Here is a 17838-nt window from a genome sequence, read left to right as displayed (position 1 = left end):
TCAAGTTGTGTGCCATAAAGTCAAAGTCAATACTCTCTGGAGACAGAACAAAGTTTATTAGGAATGCCATAAGACAACACAAGACTAAACGAGAAAGACCAAGAAAAAACACAATAGAAACATACATGTAAGGAAGAAACTTTTTTTTTTTTTGAGACGGAGTCTCGCTCTGTCACCCAGGCTTGAGTGCAGTGGCACGATCTCAGCTCACTGCAACCTCTGCCTCGCAGGTTCAAGCGATTCTCCTGCCTCAGCCTCCCAAGTAGCTGGGATTACAGGCACGCGCCACCATGCCCGGCTAATTTTTGTATTGGCCAGGCTGGTCTTGAACCCCTGACCTCAGGTCATCCATTCACCTCGGTCTCCCAAGTTGCTGGGATTACAGGCGTGAGCCACCGCGCCTGGCCAGTATTTTGCCACAATTTAAAATAAATAAATGTTTTTTTTCAGGTTTGTGCTCAGACTCTCTTTTAAACAGTCACGTGGCGGCTTACTCTTCTCCAGGCCTTGCTGCCAGCTTTTACATGTTTATTGTTTTTGCGTTCTTGTCATCTGCTCGGTAGATGGCAGCTTCCAGGTGCTCCTAAGGGGCCGGGAAAGAGAGTGAGAAGGCACGGAGGTTGCCAGGTCATCCCGCTTGGGGCCCCGCCCTCATCACCTCCCTCAACCGGGTCTCCTGCAACTCTTGGTGGGCCACCTCGGCCACCGCTTCGCCCTGAGCTTCCTGCTGCTGCAGCTGGGCAGTGCCTCCTTCTCAGAGGCCAGCTGCTGATAGGTGGCCACACACTGCTGCAGGTGACCCAGGTAATGGTCTCACTGCTGCTGCAGACTCTGAGCCTCTTGGCTCTTTAGCTCCACCTGCAGGATAGGCGTCAGGGTAGGTAGTGGCTGGCTTCCAGATTCTGGGCCCATAAACAGGGTGGCGAAGGCACTGCGGGGCTCTGTCGCCTGCCCAGGCCCCTTGCCCTGGCCCCTTCCTCCAGGCCTAAATGACTGCCTCCCTTGCCTAGAGGCCCATGCCTCCCTCCCCAGCCTCAAATCTCACACCCTTCTTCCCACCATTTAAACTGTAGGCCACAGACTGGTGGAAAAGCAGAGGGAGCCAACCACCATCTGCTAAGTTGTGGTGAGGTCGTTCTGTATGATCTCCAGGGTTTCCACGCACCTTCGTCTGCTCCCCCCAGAGCTCGGCCTTCCGCCCCAGCTCCCCCAGCCTCTCCTCCAGCTCCTGCAGCCTCACCTCCAGTTCCTGCATCTTCTCCTCCTGGTGCCGCAGCCTCACTTCCTGCTCCCACATCTTCTCCTCCTGCCTCCGCATCTTCTCCTCCTGTTCCTGCATCATCTCCTCCTGCTCACGTATCTTCTCCTCCTGCTCCCGCATCATATCTTTCTGCTTCCGCACCTTCTCCTCCTGCCTCCACATCTTCTCCTCCTGCTCCCGTATCTTTTCCTCCTGCTTGCGCATCTTCTCCTTCTGCCTCCACATCTTCTCCTGCTCCCGTATCTTCTCCTCCTGCCTCCATATCTTCTCCTCCTGCTCCTGCCTCTTTTCCTCCTCCCGTATCTTCTCCTGCTCGTGCATCTTCTCCTCCTGCCTCCACATCTTCTCCTCCTGCTCGTGCATCTTCTCCTCCTGCTCCCGTATCTTCTCCTCCTGCCTCCCCATCTTCTCCTCCTGCTCCCATATCTTCTCCTCCTGCCTCCCCATCTTCTTCTCCTGCTCCCGTATCTTCTCCTCCTGCCTCCACATCTTCTCCTCCTGCTCCCGTATCTTCTCCTCCTGCTGGTGCGTCTTCTCCTTCTGCCTCCACATCTCCTCCTGCTCCCGTATCTTCTCCTCCTGCCTCCACATCTTCTCCTCCTGCTCCTGCCTCTTCTCCTCCTCCCGTATCTTCTCCTGCTCGTGCATCTTCTCCTCCTGCCTCCACATCTTCTCCTCCTGCTCCCGTATCTTCTCCTCCTGCTTGTGTATCTTCTCCTCCTGCCTCCACATCTTCTCCTCCTGCTCCTGCCTCTTCTCCTGCTCACGTATCTTCTCCTGCTCCTGCCTCTTCTCCTCCTCCTCCCGTATCTTTTCCTGCTCGTGTATCTTCTCCTCCAGCTCCCGTATCTTCTCCTCCTTCTCTCGCATCATCTCCTCCTGCCTCCGCATCTTCTCCTCCTGCTCCCGTATCTTCTCCTCCTGCTCTCGTATCTTCTCCTCCCGCTCCCGTATCTTCTCCTCCCTCTCCCGTATCTTCTCCTCCTGGCTCCACATCTTCTCCTCCTGTTGCTGGTTCAGGCGGTTCCACAACTCGTTCTCTTCCACCTGGGCTTGGAGCTTTGCTGACACACTCTGCAGCTCCTTACCCAGGTGGTCAGCCTCCGCCTGCAGCTGCTGCTGGAATAGTGAAAGTGTTGGTTTGAACCTCAGAAGGAAACAGACTCATGAGCTAGCCATATAAATGTAATCTATAGGACAGGCACGGGGGCTCACGCCTGTAATCCCAGCACTTTGGGAGGCCGAGGTGGGCGGATCACGAGGTCAGGAGATGGAGACCATCCTGGTTAACACGGTGAAACCCCGTCTCTACTAAAAATACAAAAAATTAGCCGGGTGTGGTGGTGGGCACCTGTAGTCCCAGCTACTTGGGAGGCTGAGGCAGGAGAATGGCGTGAACCCGGGGGACGGAGCTTGCAGTGAGCCAAGATTGCACCCCTGCACTCTGGCCTGGGCAAAAGAGTGAGACTCCAACTCATAATAAATAAATAAATAAATAAATAAATAAATGTAATCTATAAAATAATGGTTTTCATCCAATATCCTTTAAAAAAATATTTTAAGCACTAACTCTGAGATTCTGACTCCCCAGGCAGGGCCCCAATTTGTACATTTTTAGCACACTCTAGAGGATTCTATGGTGGGACCAGAACAGGGACCCAAATTTTCCAGCTCTTGGCTGGAGCCTCCCCATACCCTGCATGATCCCTAGACCAGCTGGGTGGGGCTGGTCCCACCCCCCCCCCCCGGTCCTAGCTGGGTGGGGCTCCCACAATCCCCGGGGCTGCAGCCGCTCACCTGTGGCAGCAGGAGCTTGGCCCTCTCCAGCTTTCTTTTTAGCTCCTTTACGTTGAGCTGGATCTCAGACTTTTCAGATTCTACAAGTCGAAGTTTTTCTTGTAGTTCAGCATTTTTCTCCTTCAGCTCCTCATCGGTTATGCTATGGCCAGAGGCAGCAGAGAAAGGAATGAATGAAGAACAGAAAGGACCGCTTTGGTGATCAACCCTCTACTTTCAACCCACAACCACAGAACCGTGGCATTGGTAGGGACCCCAGGAATTAAAAGTCCCAGGTGGCAGGCCAGAGAGAAGACATGAGTTGCCTGAGGCTACCCCATGAGTCAGTGGCACAGCCTGAACTAGAGCTTCCCTGTGCACACATGAAAACCTGTAGGAGCCTCTCCCCATGCTCACCTGTACCCCCCACCTCCCAGCACACCACCCACGCTAAGGGCCCCCAGACCTCCCATTCCACCTTCCCCCATCCTACGTGTTCCTGTACAGTTCCAGACTCAGGGTGTCCCTCTCCTTTGTTAACTCCTCGATGTACTGCAAATAGAGAAAGGTTAAGTCAAGACAGAGCAGGCAGAGGAGTAGCTGGATGACCAGGAACAACAGCTACTGTGACTACTCCACAGTAACACTCCCTCACTCTCAATCACACCTGACATGTTCTCAAGGCATTTCCAAGCCCATGGTCTCATTTGTTTTTTGTTTGTTTGTTTGTTTGTTTGTTTTGGCAGAGTTTCATTCTTGCTACCCTGACTGGAGTGCAATGGCGTAATCTCGGCTCACCACAACCTCCGCCTCCTGGGTCCAAGTGATTCTCCTGCCTCAGCTTCCCGAGTAGCTGGGATTACAGGCGTGTGCCACCACACCCGGCTAATTTTGTATTTTTAGTAGAGATGGAGTTTCTTCATCTTGGTCAGTCTAGTCTTGAACTCCTGACCTCAGGTGACCCACCCACCTCGGCCTCCCAAAGTGCTGGCATTACAGGCATGAGTGAGAGCACCCGGCCCTCATTTGTTTTTCAAAGAACTCAGTGAAGGTGGAAGGGACAGGGAAAGAGACTGAATTTAGGGCTGGCTAACAGGGGCCCAGAGAGATCAGATAATATTGCTATTGTTATTATTCTTATTACTACCACTGTTGGAACCTTTATTGAGTGCTTCACCAGGCACTATGCTAATAATCCCATTTAATCCTCATAACCTCCATAGGAGATGGTTACCATTATTATCTCTATTGTGTAGATGAAAAACATGTGGTATTAAAGGTTAAGTGCTGCCTAAGATCACCTACAGCTGGGATTTCAACACCCAGGTATATCTGATTCTCTAAGCCCATTCTTTCGCTGGAGGTAGGGGCACAGTTAAGAAGGAGGAAATTAATCCTTTGTTGAATTTTTGAAAGGATGATACGTTCGCATAGTCCAAAACTCAGAAAGTCCAGAAGGGAAATATCTCCCCCCCACACTGTGCCTCTATCCTGAGTTCTTTTTATGAATCCTTACAAACATGTTTTATGTATATTACCATAATACGTACACACACACACACATATATACCTGCTCCCTCTCTCCACACAAATAATAACATACTCAAGATACTCTTCTGCACCTTTATGGTACAAGTACCCTAACCACCACTTAGGACTTGGCCAAGGCCACAGCCAAGGATGGGCAGGGCGGGCACTTGGCCTCTGAGCTCTATGTCCAGTGCTCGCTCCCCACAGTGCTCCCCAACTCACCCGCAGCAGCCCACTCAGCCCCAGTCTGCCTCTAACAACCATACACAAAAGCAGCAAGAAATGGCAATGCTGCCTTCTGGGCAGGACACTCCATCCTACAGAAGGGAACTTTAGGCTCACTCCTCCATCTGCGAAGCTGGGCTCCCAGGGTATGGGGCAGTGGTTGGACTCACCTTATCCGCCTTCTTCTTCTGTGTAGTGACGGCAGAGAGAGCCTGCTCTAACTCTCCTGCAAACTTCCATGAATCATGCAGGCGGCCGATCAGATCCCTGGCCTCTCCTGGAATGAGACACATTCAGATGTGGCCCAAAGGACTCCCCCTAAAGGCCTGTCAAAGTGCCAGGTTCAAGGATGACGGGGTGCCAGATTCCCACCTTCCAACTGCTTGACAGCTTGCTGGCTGTAATAGAGTGCCGTCTGAAGCTCGGTTTTCTGACATGTAAGGATTCGTATGGTATGAACCTGGGCCTTTGGGAGAAAAGACAAGCAAATGCTGAAAGAGAGGCAAAGAAACATTCCCCAGAGGACAGGAGGGAACTTCACACCCTCCACTCACCTCTAGCTCCCTCCTTAGAGCTTCCTGATGTTGGTGGTTTGCCTTCTTTTCCTATAGAAAGAGGAAGACAGAGCTCTTGCTAGGAGGAGGCAGAGATGGCACAGCAAGAGACATGCCCCCAGAATGGCACCACTGCCCCAGGACAGGCCCACCCATGGGACCAGTTTATCAGGGACCCTGTGGGGATGGGGTGGAATAAGGGGGGTGAGCCTTCTTCCCCAGGCTAGGAGTGGGGGAGATGAGACTGGGGCCTCTACATCTGAGTGCCCCCAAACCCAGCGGTCATGTCGTGAGCAAACAAAGAAATTGGGTTACTTCTTCCAGCTGAGCTCGGTTCTGTTGTTTCTGTGGGGAGAGTCAAAGGAAGGTGACTGAGGGTGGCCCCCTCGACTCTATTCCCCAGGCCAGGAAGCAGTAGGCAGGAGTCAGGAATGGATTTAAAAGGCACAGTTCTCAGACCCAATGGGAACACAAACTGGTCAACTCTCCTCAACTCCCAAAGAAGAAGGATTTGGGTCTTTGTTGGTTTTTGCCCACAGCCATGGAACTCAAAGTCTGAAACTAGATTCTCTTGAAAAGACAGTAACAGAAACCTTCAGAGATGGAGTGTGAGAAAAGCCCACCCTTCTGCCAGCTTGTGATTTAGAAAGGTGCATTCATTCAGCAAACGTTGAGCACATACGGGCCAGGGACCGTTCCTCACAGTGGGGATAGAGGTCAGAAAAGGCAGACAGGAGTCCTTGGCCCTGAGGTTTCCATTCTAGTGGGCCTTTAACTGTCAGGCTCTCAGAGCTAACAGAAACCTCTGATACTCTCTAACTCTACCTCAGGAAATGCATGCCCAAGAAGGAGAGTTTACAGCAGGCCCTGGACTAGGGATTAACATAAAAACACAATGACAAATCTCATTTAAACTTCACAAATACAAGTAAAACGATACCACTCCTGTTTTACAGATGTGAAAAGAGAGGCCCAAAGAGCTCAAGCAATTTGCCCTAAATCATATCCCTAGCAGATGGAGAGGTAGGATTCAAATCCAGAATTCTTAACCAGTACCTGGCAGTTCTTCCACAATCTTAACAATTACCCTCCACCACCCCTTGGGCCCTCTGTCCCCAGGAGCCTGGCCAGCCAAGACTCACATCCTCAGGTGAGTGGCAACCATCAGAAGTGGTTGTCTCAGGGTTAGTGCCATTATTTATTTTCTTCTTTTTGGTGTCGCTTGCTCCTGCACCAACACTAGGGTTGGTCTGGGCATGATGGTCTCTCAACTGTGGAAAGGAAGAGCAGTGATACTCATGAGAACTACAAGCTCCTACAGTCACATCCTGCTTTACAGTTTATATTAAATACTCTTATAGGCCATCTGATTTAATGCCACCAACTGTAGGAAATGTTGTCACAATCACTTAGTGACTGAGAGAGATTGATACCATGGCTGAAAAAAAAGGCAGTAATGGAACTTAAACTCAGTTTTCTGACTCTGAGCTCTGGGATTTTGCCACAAATCAGCAGCTGCCAGGGACCAAAACCAGAGACAGAGGTAGAAAAGCAAATATTAAGTAGGCAGGAACTGTACACCCTCACACGTCTGTTAGTGTTAAGAAGTACACCAGTACCTCTCAAACCTTTACATCAATGTATCCTCATGGCAGAAGGCAGCCTTTCTGTTAAATCCAGGAATTTAGCAGAAAGAGGACAACCCAAGCCTCATTTCAGAGAGAAGTCTTGTATACTCTTATAAATCTATGTGACTTTCATCCCTAAGTACATTAATGTTTCATCTCTCAATAGAATCAAGGGAAACTGATGCTTCAGAAAGATGCCCCATATTTATCCTGTGGCACTCAAAGTACCCCAGGTTGAGATGAGATGAGGAAGACTCAAGCTGTCAAGTCCAGTTTCCCAAGATCTGTTCCACAGAAGATAAGCAGATCTCACTCCAGAAACCAGTGACTGAGGGGCACTCTGGTCCCAGAACAATGGAGAATTCAAATCTGAGGTGCAGAACTCAGAAAAAATGTTAAAGTCTCTCTGGAGAGTAGAAGCCTGGGAGAAAACCCAACCCAACCCGTTCTCCCATTGCCACCCAGAGACACTGTCAACATGTGGAGCTCATGGGGGAGGTGTAGGCTTTTCACACTGTCAATGTCTGTGGTAAGGAAGTCAGGCAGCCTGAAACCTCTCTCTTCTAGGTCCCACGGTCCCCATTCCCCTTCCAGCTGGAAACCTGTGCTGCAACCAGAGGAAACAGAAGTGGGCAAGAACACTTAGGGGACTGGGTCCTAAGACCAAAGGCCGGTCTTGTGGTAGTAATGACAGTTTGTAGAGGGACTGTGACATCACTACATTCCACTCCTCGGTGGAGTGGCGGGGGTGGGGGGGACACATGAGTGCAATGCCCAAGTTGCCGCTTTGAGACTGGGGAGGGGGGTCACAAAATTGGGACCCATGTCCTTGGAGACATGACCCCAAAGAGCCCCGGGAGGTCAGGCTTGGGGCGGCAGGAGGTGAGGGCCAAGTAAGGAGCAAGGAGCCCCAGGAGTCACATCCCCAAAGTCACCCTGTGGCAACTGGTGAGGGCAGGTTCTGGGGCACCCAGGTCCTTGGAGATGTGAGCCGAAAGAGCCCAGGGAGGTCAGGTTTGGGGTAGCAGGAGGTAAGGGCAGAGTATGGAGTTGGAAGCCCCGGGAGTCACCTGCTCAAAGTCACCCTGGGGTGCCGGGCAGGACAGGGGCAGGACTCATGTGGGGGTTGGGCTGACTGACAAGATTTTGGTGTGGGGATCCCAGAGGTACTGGGGGGGCCCAGCCCGGTATGCCTCGGGAGTGGCACAGACTGGCAGCAGTTCGGCTGTCAGAGGGAGCCTCAACTTGGGTTGGGGTGCTGGTGCGTTTACCTTTTCCTTGGCCTCAGCCAATTTGTTCTGTCGGGTTTCTTTGTACATGGTGGGTTGGGTAGGGAGGTGGGGGTGGGTAGGGGGGCGGGGATGGGTAGGGAGGTCGGGGTGGGTAGGGAGGTGGGGGTGTGTAGGGAGGTGGGGGTGGGTAGGGAGGTGGGGGTGGGTAGGGAGGTGGGGGTGTGTAGGGAGGTGGGGGTGGGTAGGGAGGTGGGGGTGTGTAGGGAGGTGGGGGTGGGTAGGGAGGTGGGGGTGGGTAGGGAGGTGGGGGTGGGTAGGGAGGTGGGGGTGGGTAGGGAGGTGGGGGTGTGTAGGGAGGTGGGGGTGGGTAGGGAGGTGGGGGTGTGTAGGGAGGTGGGGGTGTGTAGGGAGGTGGGGGTGGGTAGGGAGGTGGGGGTGGGTAGGGAGGAGGGGATTGTCAGGGAGGTGGGGTTGGGGCCACATCAGCATGATCCAGGTGAGGACAACTATACACCTCCAGTCACCTCTACGTCGCTGTGTGACTGAGCCAGAGGAGGCGTAACCAGGGCTGCACTAGAATGCAGAATAGGGGCGTGGCCTTAATGCTTGAAGCCCATTGGCCAATGAGAAAGATGAAAGGAAAAGGAGGTGTGGCCAGACAGCAGCCTGTCATGAAGGACCTGTGTTGTCACAAGGAAAGCTGCCCTTGCAACTGCTGTCCCCGCCCACTCCAGGAGAGGGGCGGGGCTGGCTTTCACTTGAAAAACTTTAAAACTTTATTACCTCAATTGAGGTACAAATCCTATTAAAATGGAAATTTTATAGTGTGCTTGATGATTGACAAAGCAGACTTTAGTATCCAACATTCCAATAAGATAAAGTAATCACAATGTTTTCTCTTTTTTAGAAAAACTTTCTCTTATTCTCCTACATTAGTGTTAAGTTTAAAAAAAAAAAAAAACAAGAAACATGTCTAATATCTTTAAAAACACAAAGCTTTTGAGCCAGGCGTGATGGCTCATGCCTGTAATCCCAGCACTTTGGGAGGCTGGGGTGGGTGGATCACCCGAATTCAGGAGTTCAAGACCAGACTGGCCAACATGATGAAACCTTGTCTCTACTAAAAATACAAAAGTAGCTGGGCATGGTGGCAGGTGCCTGTAATCCCAGCTACTTGGGAGGCTGAGGCAGGAGAATCCCTTGAACCTGTGAGGCAGAGGTTGCAGTGAGCCAAAATCATGCCACTGCACTTCAGCCTGGGTTACAGAATGAGACTCTGTCTCTAAATATATACATACACACACACACACACACACACACACACACACACACACACAAAGCTTTCTGTTTAATAAGCACTCAAAGTTCTTTACAGGGTTAAAGCAAATACAGGACCCTTCTAATGTAAGGCTAAATGGTAAGTGATGGGGGAGAGAAAAAGGACATAAATAACTCCCACTCTCATGAGGTTAATCACTAAATCCTATTTTTCTAGAATCACCTGGCCTCTAAGCCCTGAAAATGAAACTGAATTTCTCACTAGATACTTGGCTATGACTTGCAATCATGAAAACCAAGAATTGTGTTATGTCACTGTGTATTGCTTGTTACCTGGGATCAAGCGTTGACTTTTTCATGATTTGCTCCATTACCTGTGTGCTTCTTATCTCAGACCAAACTAAGCTTTTTTATAGAGTTCTACAATTTACAGTTAGTATGTAAGAGTGGCTCTCAAACATATAGTCTCTGGACCAGGAGCACCTGGGAACTTCTTATAAATGTAAATTCTCAGGCCCCACCCTAGATCTGATGAATCAGAAACTCTGGAGTAGGGCCCACCAATCCATGCTGCAATAAGCTGTCCAGGTGTTCAGGAACCTCTGCCATACAGCAGGTAGAAAAATGTGTTTCCTTCTATAGGTCCAAAGCCAGGGATACTATATGTTCTGTCTCGATATGAAACAATGACATGCAATTAAAAGACATAAATCTCCTTCCTATTTCCACCCTCCAGCCAGTGTGTTTTATTTTTATGAGTTCAATAAGAAAACGTGTGGCAATCAGAGATTTCATCTAAAAAATATATTTACAGGTATCAGTTCTCATCCAGCCTGATATCATCCAATATCATTTCTAGCCTCTTACATCTAAAGTTTTAGAAAAGGATCTTCACAATATAAGACTCCGGCGCACTAGGAATTCTATGATAAAAGACAACGTAGATCTGAATGTCCAAACTTACTAGAGAAGAAAAGTGGAGTCACTGGCTATATTTTCAAATTTCATTCAACAGGAAATTAAAGTTTTGAATTTTTTTCACCTTCATCCTTCCAAGTTAATAGAATTAAACCAGAATACTCCATTCTTCCACAGCCTGTAGCCAGGCATACTTTTACTGTGTTACTTCTTGCTTTTCAATGGATATAAAGCAAAGTCCTGGTAGGCACATTTTGTATACTTGCAAAGGTGCAAAACTAAACAGTTCCCTCTATTCAACATTAAAACAAAAGTCCTGTAAACCTCAGATGGTGAGTGTAATACTTCAGCACTAGCACGAAAGCCTCAAATATAAAAAGATACCAAGAATCTCACTAGCAAACACAAGTAAGCTCTTGGCCGGGAGCAGTAGTTCACGCCTCTACTCCCAGCATATTGGCAAGCCAAGGTGGGGTAAGTCAGGAGTTCAAGACCAGCCTGGGCAGCATAGTGAATTCATATCTCTACAAAGGAAATTTAAAAATTAGCTGGGCTTGGTGGCACACACCTGTAGTCCTAGAGCTACTTGGGCGGCTGAGGTGGGAAAATCACTTGAGCCCAGAAGTTTGAGGCTGCAGTAGCTATGATCATGCTACTGCACTCCAGTTAGGGTGACAGAGCAAGATCTAGTTATTACATTCTGTCCTGCTCCTGTTTCCACTAAAATCACTAAGTTAAAATGTGTTCATTCAGCAGGATAAAAATTAAGTGAAATTTGACTTTGGTGCTTTGCTAGCAAAAAATAAATAAATAAAGTGAAATGACAAATTACTTACTGGGAGAAGGTCTTTGTAACCTCAATGACAGATTAAAGGTTTGTATCCTTAGCCTATAAAGAAATCTTTAAAATTACTCAGAAAAAAAAATGAATGATTTCCAGCAGAAAATGGACAATGGAGAAACCGGCACCTCCCACAAGAATAAAGATGGCCAATAAGCAAATGAAAAAGATTCAAAAGCGCTAGAAATCAAAGAAAGGTAATGAAAACAATGAGATTTTCTGCTTAAAGATCAGTGAAGATGACAAATGGAAGGGGGAACCTGGAGCTCTGTCCCTGCTGGTGGGAGTATAAACCCAACCAATTTTCCTATAGGATGATTTCAACATTTCTTTTAAAAATCCTAAAACTGTTTTATACTATTTTCCTCTAGAAATTCTTCTATGAATTCAGTGTAAAAATCCTCACTCGAGTCCATTAAAATACATATAGAAGGAAATTCACCTCTGGGGTGGCAATCATTCACTTACCTTACACCCAGCGATTAAAAGTGATGATGCCAGGATATATTTCTCCCATAGAAACGTGCTTAAAATATAGTAAGTGACAAAAGACCATGTACTATGATTCTACTTTTTAAAATGTTTATAGCATAAAAATTGTGAAAAGCAACAAACCGGAATGTTTTGAGTGGCAAAATTAAAGATTTTTCTTTATATTTTGTCATCCAAATTATTACAAAAACAATGTGATTTCCTTTATAATCATGGAGAAGTGTTATTTTCATTTATTTATATTTACATTTCTTTTCTTTTTCTTCTTTTTTCTCCTGTATGTATCCCATGTAGGCTACAGAGCTTAAATCCCTGCCTCTTAAGAGAAATCAGCCCATTTTCGGGACATGCAGTACACAAAGCTGCCCCATCTTCCCTTTATTTTTATTTTTATCTTATTTATTTATTTTGAGATGGAGTCTCACTCTGTTGCCCAGGTTGGAGTGCAGTGGCGCATCTCAGCTCACTGCAACCTCCATATCCCGAGTTCAAGCGATTCCCCTGCCTCAGCCTCCTGAGTACCTGGGACTATAGGCATGCATCACCATGCCCAGCTAATTTTTGTATTTTTAGTAGAGAGGGAGTTTTACCATCTTGGACAGGCTGGTCTTGAACTCCTGACCTCAAGTGATCCATCTGCCTTGGCATCTCAAAGTGCTGGGATTACAGGCATGAGCCACTGTGTCTGGCCTGTCATATTATTTCTAAACTTTTGAGTGACATTTCAATTAAGTTAAATTTAATTCTTACTGACCTGATCTCTTATCCTCTGTTTAATGATATCTTCCAGTTGAAAGGTGTTTCCTCTGTAATCACAGGTGCAAAAGGAAATACAACATGTATTCATTAGGTGGATATCCACTAAACCACAGGTTCACGCATTGTATTCCTTAGACCCTCAGCATCAGCAACATGTGGGAACTTGTTAGACATGCAAATTCCTGGGCCAGCCCCACACCTCCTGAATCAGAAAGTGGGGAAGGACAGCTATCTGTGCTTTAATAAGCCTTGAGATGCTCCCTGAAGTTTGAAAACTACAGAACTAGAATACATATGGTAGTAAGTGCTCATACTTTATCCAAGGTACTAGGGACTCTTCCCCTCTTTTCCATTCTCTTTTCTGTAGAAATAAAATGAGAGCTCCTTTGGATTTAATGGGTATAAGAAAGAAGGCAATGAGATGACCAGGGTTTCAATTTAGAGTTCAAAATTTAATTGGTGGACAGTGACAGGATGCAAGCCTTCTAAACAGATTACTGCCAGAAAGCTGATTATAATCCATACATTAGATATCATTAGTGTATTGAAGTTAAAATTTTTGGGTGGATTAATGGCATTGTGATTATATAGGAGAATGTCCTGGTTCTTAGATGATATCTGCAAAAGTACTTAACAGTGAAATGCTCTGATACTGCCAACTTACTTTGAAATCATTCAGGGGGAAGAAGGGCACATATACAATCTTCCATACATGGAAGAGAGAAAACAAATATGACAAAACGTTAACTAGTGAATCCAGTTGAATAGCATACATATGTTCACTGCATGATTTTATCAACTTTTCTGTGTTTGCAAGTTTTTAAAATAAAAAGTTGAGGGAAAGAAACATCACCCCAAATCTTTCTATGAAATGGGACCATAGAAAAAGCAGAGAAGTGAACACTCTGCAGAAGAGCGCACCACACCCATCCGGACAGCATGGTCAAAGCGCAGCTCTCCTCCAGGAGGCTCTTCTCTGGTCTCTTCTGTGTTGTCACTTCCCCCACACGCAGCCAAGGCTTTTTTCTAACAACTCTTTTTCTAAAGATGTAATTTTTGTCATTCATCTAAGAAAGAGAAAAAAGAATTAGTATTCATTTAGAAAACAAAATTACACTTACATTTGTGAAAAAGCAAAAAATACTTTGAAAAATGGGGAAGCAAGAAATGTACTGTTCTACAATTCTGTTCTGTTCTTACCATCTTTTTATTCTGCCAATGACTTCCTATTCCTGCTGCCTATGGTGGGGTGAGCTGCAAATGATTTCTTTTCCTCATTGGTTTAAAATGTCATGTTTATAATATACTACACTCCCCCAGAAGCATTTGGGTTTATTTCTGGGTTCTCTTCTATTCAAGTGATTTATCTCTTCACAAACCACTATCAATTCTGATTATTAGAGCATCCTAAAGTTAATTGTTGTTTTTGTTTTTGTTTTAGTTTTTGAGGTACAGTCTCTCACTCTGTCGCCCAGGCTGGAGTGCAGTGGCGTGATCTCGGCTCACTGCAAGCTCCACCTCCTGGGTTCATGCCATTCTCCTGCCTCAGCCTCCTGAGTAGCTGGGACTACAGGCACCCGCCACCACGCCTGGCTAATTTTTAGTATTTTTAGTAGAGATGGGGTTTCACCGTGTTAGCCAGGATGGTCTCGTCTCGATCTCCTGACCTTGTGATCTGCCTGCCTCAGCCTCCCAAAGGGCTGGGATTACAGGCATGAGCCATCATTCCCGCCTATGTAATTCTTTGATTAGAATTAGTATTTGATGGAGGTTGACCCTTTTGACTCTAAACTCAAATTCCTATTATCTCTAACTTCTAAAAGACAACAATTATGACTTCAGTGTATAAATACCAGCTTTTTCAGCTATCTTACAGAATGCTCTTATTTTCCTAATGTCAATTCAGTTTATCCATTCAGTTTTCTCTCCAAACACTAATGTTTTCATTTTAGTATCCTTAATCTTTTTTTTTTTTTTTTTTTTGAGACAGAGTCTCACTCTGTTGCCCAGGTTGGAGTACAGCTGCACAATCTCAGCTCATTGCAACATCTGCCTCCCAGGCTCAAGCAGTCTCTCACCTCAGACTCCCAAGTAGCTGGGACCACAGGCACATATAACACACCCAGATAATTTTGTATTTTTTTTACAGAGAAGAGGTCTCACTATGTTGCCCAGGCTGGTCTCAAACTCCTGAGCTCAAGTGCTGGGAGCTCCTTAACTCCCAAAGTGCTGGGATTACAGGTGAGAACCACTGCTCCCAGCAGTTTTCCTAATCTCTTATCTTTATCTTTTGTAGCTGCACTGGCTTATTTGGTTATTAACTGTTAATGTTAATTAACAGCGGTAACAGTAATACTGGACATTTTGTCTTATTCCTGATCTTAAAGGGATGTTTTTAGAATTTCACCCATCATGCATGATGGCAGCTTTTGGATAGATGTATTTATAATCCACTAGGAGTAAACAAAAATTAGAAATAAATATTGAATTTTATCAAAGGTCTTTCTAACACATATGGATGGAACCGTGTATTCTCTCCTTAACATCTTGCCAGCAGGAATCATACCAGATCTTCCAATAGTGATTCAAGAGAATAACGCTCATGTGGTTGTGTGGCATAATTTTCCCACTGTGCTACGTTTGCATCACTAGTCATGAATGAGAGAGTGTGTGTGTTTTAATGCTCTGTTTGTCAGGTACCTTTGTCAGGTTTGGGTTTTCATGCTCTAACAGTTTCAAAAGAAAAAAGTTTGAAAGTTCTACTTTATTCTTTATATGTGGAAATTGCAATAAATTACTTGTGATTTACTGAAAACTTCACTTGAAGCTCTGATATAATTTCATAGCGAAACCAAACCTTTCTTTCTTTTTTCTGGGGGAGGGTGGGAGGAGCAGGATGGGAGGACACTAACTCATTGATACTTTATGTTTCTTTTTCTCCTTTAGAATTTATCTTCCAGGGACAATCTGACAATGATGAATTTAACTTAGATTCACAGATTTTAAAAATAATTCTTTTGATATTCTTGGTATCGTTTATTTGCTTATTCTCCAGCTCTGTTGCCCAGGCTGGAGTGCCATAGTCCAGTCATAGCTCACTGCAGCCTTGAACTCCTGGACTCAAGTGATCATCCCCTATCAGCCTCTCGAGTGGCAGAGACTATAGGCTCACGCTACCACACCCAGCTAATTTTTTACATTTTTAGTGGAGATGGGGTTTCACCATGTTGTCCAGGCTGGTCTCGAACTCCTGGGCTCAAGCAATCCTCCCTCCTCAGCCTCCCAAAGTGCTGGAATTACAAGTGTGAGCTACTGTGCCTGGCACAATTCTCATTTTTATTATAATAAAATTTTAAGATTGGATAAATAATATAGCCCAATTATTGGAGCCGGACTACATCTACTAAAATTAAATGAAATTTCACTTGTCTGAAATCATGACATACTTTGGAAGATATCTTTTTCATGGTATTAATTAAAATTATGACTATTTGGAACTCATCAAAATCTGTGGAGCACCTTAAAGACGTAGGCGGCCTCCTCCGGATCAGTCAAAACAGTTACAAGAAGAGGTTCTCAGGACAGCTTTGTCAGGAGAGATATGCTATGCATATAAAGACATAAGGGAGACAGAAAAGAAACAATCATTTTACACACAGGCCCCAAGTTGAAAGCTATAGGCTGGGTAATGCGGGCACTGATTTTTGCAAATCACATGCTTTCCATATGGCAACTCTATATACTGTGCTTTTGCATTAGAGAGTAGCAGCAAGATTTTCAGTTTTCTGTTTCTTTGTTTGTTTGAAGACAGGATCTTGCTCCACCACCCAGGCTGGAGAGAGTGATGTGATCATAGCTCACTGCAGCACTGAACTCCTGGGCTGAAGTGATCCTCCTGCCTCAGCTACCTGAGTAGCTGGACTACAGGCATACACCACCGTGTCCCACTAATTTTTGTATTTTTTGTAGAGACAAGGTCTCACTATGTTGCCCAGGCTGGTCTTGAACTCCTGAGCTCAAGCGATCCTCCTGCTTCAGACTACCAAAATGCTAGGATTACAGGTGTAAGCCACCACACCTGGCCTACATATTTGTTTTCAAAGGATGGTTACTAGTTACCACAAGAAAAATAGGGAAGGCTGGGGCACAGTGGCTCACACCTGTATCCTCAGCACTTTGGGAGGCCAAGGCAGGAGGATCACCTGAGGTCAGGAGTTCGAGACCAGCCTGGCCAACACGGTGAAACCCCGTGTCTTCTAAAAATACAAAAATTAGCCAGGCATGGTGGCATGCACCTCTAATCTCAGCTACTCAAGAGGCTGAAGGAGAATCACTTGAAACCAGGAGGCGGAGGCTGCAGTGAGCCAAGATCGTGCCATTGCACTCCAGCCTGGGTGATAGAGCAAGACTCCATCTCAAAAAAAAAAAAAAAAAGAAAAATAGAGAAGATTTGTTATTAGTCTGTGAGTTCCACAATCATGTCAACCATATTAAAAATTCCTCAAATTCCTAACTACCTTTTCCTGTCTTTTTTGAAAAGAGGATTTATCTTCATCAGAATTTTTCTTTACATTTAAAACACCTGCATCTTCAGTTGCCTCATCATCCGGTGAAGCAAAGGTCACTCTTTTCAAGCTTTCTTTACCTTGTTTACTGTCTTCACTTTCTTCCAGGTCATCGTCTCCATTCCTGCACTACCAAAACTCTTACAAAAAGAAATACACTGCTTTCCATTAGAAAAACAAAAGGAAACATATTTTCCCTTAATAAAGTTCTTCCTTTATATGCTTAATGCCACCAAATGCTCAGAACTTCCAAAATCATTTAGGTATGGAGGAAGAGAAGGTATCATTTAAGTGACATGCTATGTAAGAAACAGAACAAAAAGTGTCCAATATATAGAAAATAAATTATTCATCAATCTATAATACAAACCTCCTATCTCACAAAAATAACAGGATATTTTGGGCACAAAACCAAATCAAAGTTCCTGGTAAAAAAGGTTTGATTGCTACTGCCAGTAATATTTTTCTTCATTAAATGATCTCTAATGTCCCTTTAAATCCAGACTTTCCTCTGGCTATCTTGAGAATATCTGATAGGAGAGAATCTAACTTCTTAAAACAAACATATGTGAAAACCACAAGTACCAATACATGATTGGGCAATTCCAGCTAACAATGTAAAGGATGGTTCAAAATACATTTCAGAAATGCTTAGTTCTTCTGCTGCTTCTTCAGCAATTTCATCATCTTGTTTGAACCAGATCATCATCGTGATCACTTGCTATATCTTCATCACTTTCAACTGGATCAAAAAAATCTTTCTACTTCATATTTCTGGA

At 45.7% G+C, this 17838-nt stretch overlaps 1 protein-coding gene and 1 long non-coding RNA gene across 5 annotated transcripts; both read right to left on the bottom strand.

Annotated features, from left to right (window-relative positions):
* Positions 1-468: 468 nt before the first annotated feature.
* LOC129050318 (golgin subfamily A member 6-like protein 25) lies at positions 469-8520 on the bottom strand. Of its 4 annotated transcripts, none has more exons than XM_054532271.2 (9): positions 8246-8299; positions 6489-6617; positions 5347-5397; positions 5165-5258; positions 4963-5069; positions 3531-3589; positions 3059-3200; positions 1241-2380; positions 469-583 (listed from the first exon to the last, which is right to left on the bottom strand). In XM_054532271.2, the coding sequence occupies exons 1-9, from the start codon at positions 8291-8293 to the stop codon at positions 521-523; spliced, it is 1833 nt and encodes a 610-aa protein (XP_054388246.2). In that variant the 5' UTR covers positions 8294-8299; the 3' UTR covers positions 469-520. The 4 variants fall into 4 exon arrangements, with proteins under 4 accessions (XP_054388246.2, XP_063572513.1, XP_054388245.2 ...); XM_063716443.1 differs by lacking the exon at positions 469-583 and adding an exon at positions 5662-5691 and having other exon boundaries at positions 944-2377; positions 8246-8520; XM_054532270.2 differs by lacking the exon at positions 469-583 and adding an exon at positions 5662-5691 and having other exon boundaries at positions 946-2380; positions 8246-8326.
* A 3771-nt stretch (positions 8521-12291) lies between these two features.
* Positions 12292-16884, bottom strand: LOC134760187 (uncharacterized). Its single transcript, XR_010137108.1, has 3 exons — positions 16014-16884; positions 13416-13561; positions 12292-12541 (listed from the first exon to the last, which is right to left on the bottom strand). It is a non-coding gene; the product is annotated as an uncharacterized LOC134760187 (long non-coding RNA).
* Positions 16885-17838: the final 954 nt, after the last annotated feature.

The sequence above is a fragment of the Pongo abelii genome, chromosome 16, assembly GCF_028885655.2.
Source record: "Pongo abelii isolate AG06213 chromosome 16, NHGRI_mPonAbe1-v2.0_pri, whole genome shotgun sequence".
NCBI classification, from domain to species: Eukaryota; Metazoa; Chordata; class Mammalia; order Primates; family Hominidae; genus Pongo; species Pongo abelii.
Note: the sequence above shows the minus strand (reverse complement) of the source record. Positions and strands in the feature narration are given on the sequence as shown.

Bases quoted from the DNA above. Each gene is read 5' to 3' on its own strand.
- LOC129050318 (XM_054532270.2), bottom strand. From the start codon at position 8,293: ATGTACAAAGAAACCCGACAGAACAAATTGGCTGAGGCCAAGGAAAAG. The intron at 5,692-6,488 runs GTGAGTCTTGGC...CTCTCCCCACAG, and splicing joins GTTGCCACTCACCTGAGGAT to AAACAACAGAACCGAGCTCA. The intron at 2,381-3,058 runs GTGAGCGGCTGC...TCACTATTCCAG, and splicing joins CCAAGCTCCTGCTGCCACAG to CAGCAGCTGCAGGCGGAGGC.